Source organism: Lycium ferocissimum, unplaced genomic scaffold (assembly GCF_029784015.1).
Source record: "Lycium ferocissimum isolate CSIRO_LF1 unplaced genomic scaffold, AGI_CSIRO_Lferr_CH_V1 ctg60, whole genome shotgun sequence".
Classification (NCBI taxonomy): Eukaryota; Viridiplantae; Streptophyta; class Magnoliopsida; order Solanales; family Solanaceae; genus Lycium; species Lycium ferocissimum.
The window spans coordinates 329,877-337,580 of record NW_026726189.1 but is presented as its reverse complement, the minus strand read 5'-3'; the positions used below and the strand labels follow the sequence as shown (position 1 = coordinate 337,580).

Here is a 7,704-nt window from a genome sequence, read left to right as displayed (position 1 = left end):
CTCACATCGATTGGAACGAAAGAAGAAAATTTAACCACTTTTAAGTTTATTCACTTCTCAAAGGAAACAAATACTAGTATATTCGTCCTTTTATTATTTTTTTGGATTGGATTTATTATTTTTTCTGGATCGGAAATGTCATTAATCTGATTAACCCAATCACAAATGCTTTATTATCACCAACAAAATTGGAATTTCCTTGTTTTTGGGGAATAGAAATATCAGATACTCTCTCTATTTTAAATTATCTGTCGTAGTTTTTTAAAATTATCATCTTAAATTATTTGTTATTTTAGAAGTTCAAGAAAAGAATTAATTATTGTTTTTCCGTTTTACCCTTAGTAGTAAATGTTTCTTACTACAAACACCTCAATTTATAGGGAGATGACACATAAATAGGGTAAAAATTCAATGAAGAGAAATTATATCTTAAGACATAAATAAAAGTAACATAATCAAAACTCCCTCCTAATTAATCTTTTCTTAAAGGGCATGTAAAAGAGAAATACTACAAATAATTTAAAACGGATGGACTAAGATATACCAGCAATGCAGAATGGAATAGAAACAACTAAATGACTTAGTCTTGTCTTCTTCTTTATTTATGGAGAGAGGCCCCTTTAGCTTAGGGGGGAATTCCAATGTCTTTCTTTCATCCTCTTTGTCTATGACCTATGCCAATTGGCCTTATTCGGACTAGTTGCATTTCGTTTTTCTTTTGTTAGTTTATTAGTTAGGGCTAAATCCTTCTTTTTAATTTCTATGCATTACACTAAACGCTATGGGCCGCACTGTTAATGAAGAACTGTAAATCTAGTCCAAGAGATGGAGAAATTGAATTCGATTTTGAATACCTTATTCTTTACCCAAGCTTTAGGTTCGTTAGGTTAAAAGTAGAAAATTGATTCAATTTTAAGTTTATATAAATGTGGACAATTAGCCATTTACAATTCTATCACGATAGTAAATGTGAACTTCGCATAATCATATAAATTTTGAGCAGGAGGTAGTGTGTCTCAAATTGCCAATCGTCAATATGAATGTCACTGCCAGACCCCTTTTTGTTGACAGGTTTGACTAAGGCATTTTATCCTTTTGTAAGCCTCCCAATCATTGTTTGTATATAATCTGAGAAACTAAAGGTTGAAGTTTCTCCCGTAAATTTGTGTGGCTTGTTTATACTTTACTGTTCGAAATAATGCTTAGTCCTTAAACATTGTGTGCGTGCGAGTTGGTTGTGTTGTGCAACAGCCGCGCGGTAGTGAAAACACAGCCTTGTAACAATTGGACATCTTTTTATTTCACCAAAAGACATGTTCAAATAAAAAAATAGTAGTAGTAATAAATTGAAACTTTTTGTAAGAAAAAAGGATTCTTCTTTTGGTCCAATCGATGTGAGTCATGAAAACATTGTGTACTACTGCCATGTTCAGATAAAAAACAGTACTAATAAATTAGAAATTTTCATTAGAAAAAAGGATTTTTCTTTTGTTCCAATCGATCCGAGTCATGAAAATATCATGGATAGATAAATTTTTACCGTCATAAAAATTATCTGTATACTATGTTTTCATGACTCACATCGATTGAAACGAAAGAAGAAAATTTAACCACTTTTAAGTTTATTCAGTGGAAACAAATATAAGTATATTGGTCCTTTAATTCTTTTTTTTTCTTAAAGATTTAGAGTATTATTAATCTGATTAAACCAATCACAAATGCTTTATGACCACCGACAAAATTGGAATTTCCCTATTTTTGGCAAAAAGAGAAAAGAGATATAGAGCCCGTTTGGATTGGCTTATAAGTTTTTATAAAAATTGTTTCTTTTTTTTTTGGGTTTTACCACCAAATTAAAGTCATTTTGTGCTTAAAATAAGCTCAAAAAAATAATTGGACTCATTTAACTTAGCTTATCTCAAAGAAACTTATAAGTTCAAAACAAATGTTTTTTATAATTAAAAAAAAATAAGTTTTACTACCCCAACTTATTTTTTTTTCAAATTTATGTTGCGAAAATTTTTGCCTATGCTCAATCCAAACTACTCATACTCTCCAACTAAACTATCTTTTCTACTTTGAATTAAAAAGTTAAAATCTTCACATAAAAACCGCACAGTCAATTAGTCAAACCGCCCAAAATCACCAGGATTTCTGTTCACTTGTTGCTTTCCCTCTTAAACATGTCACGTTTTGTATCCACATCGGTCAAAATACTTGTTCTCATTGTAGCAGAAAAATGAAAAGAATAAACAAACATCAAGGAAAAAATAAAGAATAAAGTCCAACTAAAAAACCACGTGTCATGAAATTATTTCTTAACACAAAAGTAGAACACCGTCACGTGTCGGCGAAAGAAAACAGAAAAATAAAACTTCAAAGTGGGAAAATACTAGTCATTAATTTCCACTCCATAATATACAACTAGAAAAGTGGCATTGAGTCCAACAGTGTTCTCATTTTTTCTTCTTCTTCTTCTCTCAAAATAAAAGTGTGTTTGTGTGGAACTAATATTTGTTTCAGTTCTTAAAGAATTAATTAAAGAAAAAAAAATAGGTCTGGCCGGGTTAAGGATATTGTTGAGTCGATTAGGAGGAAGGTGTCGTAGGAAGAAAATTAAGATAAAATTAAAAGTGATGGATGATTGGTGGCATAAAATGGTGTTTCCTGTAAGGCGTGTTTGGTTTGCTGTTTCTGCTCGTGTTAAAGCTCGCAAAAATGGTTAGTTCTTCTTTCTTTGTTCATGATATTAGCAGTTGAAAAAGAATCATTTCCAAATGATTAATTGAATTGAAAGAAAATTCTGTTTAGTTTCTCAGTTCTTGATTTAAATTTGCTCAGAAAAAGGTTTACTTTGAGAATTCTTACAATGAATCAGCGTATGTAAATGAACATGCAAAAGGGTACATATGCATGTGCTCGTTTTTCAGAGGTGAAGCCAGAATTTTACATTTACGGGTCTGGTTTCTAGATAAATTATTTATATATTAAATAAATTTTTGAATACAAATATAGGTTTGAACGAAACTTGAAAACATAAAAATTCGGTTATTTTAATTACATCCCATATGAATTATAAGATTTTTTTTTTCTATAGTGGCGTGCCCATATTTGAATTTTTTCTAATCAAAGAAATTTTTCATTTTTATATAAATTATATCCTTTATTTATCTATCTTTATTTTAATTATACTGGTATTTGCCGGTGCGGTGCGTGGGTGGGAGTTGGGAGGTGTAGTTGTGAAGATGAAGGAGAATATGCTCGTGTAAGTCTGCACGCAATATTTATTATCTACACGCGTGGTATAAAAAAAAAGTCAAAGTTTTAAAATTAATTTAAGTCACCTGAACATATAAAAAATGCTTTCATAACTGTTGAGATGAAGCATATATGTGACCTTCTCAACAAATTTAACTTTATGAATCAAGTTTTTCGCCGTGTAGAAGATACCTAATTCTTTAGTTTGGATACCATTTAATGACTTTAATATGCTATTGTGTATTTAAATATTGCCGTTAATATCAATATTTCCCCTTTTATCGCCTTTCAGAAAGACCACCACATTCAATTATATCAATCATATGTATTCTTTAGTTCATAATAACTGTTCCTTTAGCTATTTCACTGGGTATTTTGTTGTTGTATATAAGTGTTCCTTTAATTAAAAAATGTATACATTAGAAAAAATTATGACTTTTCCATTAACTCATGCGTAATGGCAAAGTGCTAATTGAAATTCATTGAAGTTGTTACTGTTTCTTTATTCTGTTCATTTTGGGTGCTGGGGGCAGGGGTGTGAGTGTTACTTCGCTGTCGAAATCAACTTATTTTGAGAGGTACATTTTATCAATAGCATTTTTTGGGAAAGTGTTTTGGAACTATAGCAATTTGTGTTTGGTTAAATCATTCGAAAAATGCATTTGTTAGTAGTTTGTGTTTGATCGACTCTTTCAAAAAGTGTTTTTAATTGTCAAATTACGAAGAAAAAAAAAGTTACTACCTTCATTTTCTAAATTAAAGTTTTTTGGGCAATTTGCAGGATTGCCCTTCGCCGGAGGTGGTCTTTAATTTTTACCCCTCAAAATGGTGGTCTTTAAATTCTGCCTGTGCCTGTGCAAATTCTGCCTTAAGGTTCAAATAGGCAGAATTTGCATGACAGATTTGCAAAATTCTGCTTTGCAACCTCTGCCTCGCGAAAATTCTACTTTTGCAAATTTTGTTTTGTTTTTTTTTTTTTTTATTATTATTTTTTTTTTTTACTGAGCTGGGATTCGAACCCACAACCTCAGGGTGTTAGGCGAGGGGTAATACTTAAAGACCACCAATTTGAAGGGCAAAAAGTAAAGACCACCCCAAATGAAGGGCAATCCGCGCCAAAAAAAAGAAGTTTTTTTGTTTTAACAAAAAAGCATTTTTGGCCTTGCAGAAGCTAGGCCAAACAGGCTATATAACTACATTCCCACATTCCCTGTTGAAATTGTGTTTAGAATTGTTCAGAAGATTCCACACGTTTTACAAAAATTATTATATGCTCACCCGGGCCAAAAAAATGTTTGGCATGCTTTGTTTACCTAAAATTGCATTCTTATCTTAATTGCAAAAGCACTGAAACAGGCCAAATATGCAAACAATTCAAATCAATCTTAGTCCATTCATGTCTAACGTAGTAAGTAGCATTTCTTTAGGTCATGACTCATGAGCACTTAACATATTAGAGAATGGCAATCATATATTTTAGGATTCTATTAGTGGTTCCTTCTATCCACTAGCTTAGTGCCATAAGAATCCACTCATATGATTTCTTTAGAATATGTCTTAAGGTCCACATAGAACCCAAACACAGGCCAACTTGTTAGTAACATATGCCTCTACCAACCAAGTATATGCTTTGATTTCTACAATCTTTTATCTATTTTTCTATTACGACCCATAAGTGTCTTCATTATGTCACTTTCTCTACTTTTTTCCTGTTCAAGATAAGCAGATAGTAGTAATATTCCAGATTCTAAAAATATGACCACATAGAGTAGCCAAGGTATCGGATTCCTCGATGATCCAAATTACAGGGTTTCAACACAAGGCATCTACCACTTTTTATGTCTAGCTAAAGACCATATATTCAAAAGTATCAAGAGGATTATTGGAATTCTTTTTCTGCAGCATGTTCCAAAAAGCGTGATATATTACGATTTACGCGTTTTACATCTTAGCCAATAAGCCAAGTATGATTCGACAGGAAAAGCGAAAAAATGATGAATATTACATGTTCTGGAAATAGGAGCAGTAGCTTTGAAGATTCACTTACGTGTTTGTACCTTTGCTTCTGTTTTCTTCAGGTGGTGGGCTTTTGAAGCTTCATGATGATATACAAACCTGTGGATACGAGGATGTTCAAGTTATGTGGGAAATGCTTAGGAAAACCGAGTCAGAAGTGACATCTCGGCACCATGAACGCAAGCGCAGACCATTGTGGAGGATATTTGTATGGTCCACTCATAGTTCAAACTCATCCTTCTCCTCAGAGCATGCTCATCAATAGACAACAACTTGCTACATCTTCAACAACAATAATAAGTGTCTGAAGAGTTGACACATGTATGGCAACGTCCATTTCTTGAGCCCCGCAGGGTAGTATTAATTACATGATATGGTACAAAGCTATTGTATGTCCATATCAGCATAGGATGAAGTATATCTATTATACCTCTATAGCTTAGCATGACCCTAATGAGACTTACCTATGATGGTGTCAGTTTGTAAATATACCATCTTTGTGAAGAGCCCTATGATCATGTTTCAGCATTAAAGAGAAAAAAAGAACTGTGAAGAGCTAAATTTTCCTCTCTGAGGTTAAATTATGCTATTATGCTTACACATCCGTTGTTTATAGCTGAATGTACAACAAATGGGAAGTGTTACTAAGATGGCTAGTCATCTACTAAATACTAGTATAATATCGGCATAATCCATAGATGGGCACTCAAAGTTGGCACCAACTGTAAGAAGAGACACTCATTGTCTTGATAACTACTACTTGAAGAGAACTGTTAAACATGTTAGCAGCTGACCCGATGAAAGAGAAAACAGCCATTTACTCCAAGCTTCTGACCAGTATGTGTACTTACTAACTCGAGTATAAATTGTAAAATGACGCTGAGATATTTAAGATGACAGTAGGTTACAATAAAAATCTTAATAATTCAGACGCTAAAATCTCACCACCACATATAGAAAGAAACAAACAGGAAGTAAAGGCAGGGAGTTCTGGCCAAAATAATCTAATCATTCAGTCACTTAAATCTCAAACCTTTACAGTAAGCAAAGTTAGCACGAGGAAAGAGAGTTCTGGCGAATAGGAAAGGTTTTGAATGGTTGAAATGAAGCTAGGATCCCATACCTTTTTATTCTAAGCTGTTATGGTATCTTTAGGACCAAGAAATTTGTACCGCGTTTCTACAAGGGGTGATATCAATTCCCCAATACTAGCCAATAAGCGGCAATACAGCACTCCAGCATACCAACTTGACAGCGACTCCTGCACTTCCTCAATTTTGATTCCTCCTTCTGTATATCCATGTCTGTCCTGGGTGCAAGACATAAATTTAAGTAGTTGTTTAGCTGATCCATTTAGAAAGAAACAAAGAAATGATATCAAAAGCAGAAAGGGATAATCAAGGAAAAACAATTGCATGCAAGTTGCTAAGCAAATTTCATGAAAAATCCAGATCCTTCTTTTTCTTTCAATCAGAACCCAAATCCACAGAGGGAAAAAAAATGATGCAAAAGAACTAACCTTAATCTACATGGCGATTATAGGAGGAGAATTTTCACCAAACTGAAGAAACAAGTAATTTACCTAGCCCAGGTAACTTCCTTAATTCTCTTTTAAAATATCAAGAGAGCTTTGTATCCTTTCTGCCTCTCTGCATAAGTTGCGAGGAGACAGTTAAATCACTTAAACATCATCCTTCTCCTCGGAGAAAACTATAAATATTTAGTGGATTGCTTAATAAATATATAGGGTCTGAGCAAAAGCTACTGGATCCACGTGAACCACATGGGAGCAAGAACAGGTTCATCATGACTGTTATAATCTACTATTACATGAGGTCAGACCTAAAGAGAAATAACAAATGGCAATTGCTGTACATGGTAAATCACAGATTACACAGGTTAAATCCTATTCGAAAGTTGAATGTCAAGTAAAGCATAAAATTGTAGGTGTCCGCAGATACTAGCTAAGATTTTAGGGTCTCCCACTTAGTAAAACCAATAGAAACAGGTCAAACTTTACTCAACCTGGAAATTAGCCCATCGTAATCTGATAGAAGAAGAGTAATTCGGCATCTGCATCTGCACCTACTCGGTGCTACATAACTTATCACATCCACATAAAAACAATATGGTCCTGGATTTCCTGGCTGCTTTGAATAAACAAATAAGGCCTGTTTTGGTGGAAATTGTTGACCAACCATACCAGTAATGATGTAAATTGAATCCATCGTAAGCATCGGCAACTTCTACACACGTTAAATGTGTCTGAGTCTTGGACATGCAAGAAGACGATGAAGTTGTGATGACTGTTATCAACAGTGATGATATTACTCCTCTCCATCACTCAAATGAATGGGAGAACCAGATAGTTGATCTTTAAGAAGGTGACCTTTGGCATGTAGACCCATTGTTGACTCATTGGAGACTCAG

General features: G+C 33.6%; 1 protein-coding gene across 1 annotated transcript; it reads left to right on the top strand.

The window, feature by feature from the left end:
- The first annotated feature begins 2,422 nt into the window (after positions 1–2,422).
- LOC132045123 (uncharacterized) lies at positions 2,423–5,874 on the top strand. The gene is made up of 2 exons (XM_059435660.1): positions 2,423–2,721; positions 5,337–5,874. Exons 1-2 carry the CDS (start codon positions 2,637–2,639, stop codon positions 5,537–5,539), a joined length of 288 nt encoding a protein of 95 aa, XP_059291643.1. The 5' UTR covers positions 2,423–2,636; the 3' UTR covers positions 5,540–5,874.
- The last annotated feature ends 1,830 nt before the right edge of the window (positions 5,875–7,704 follow it).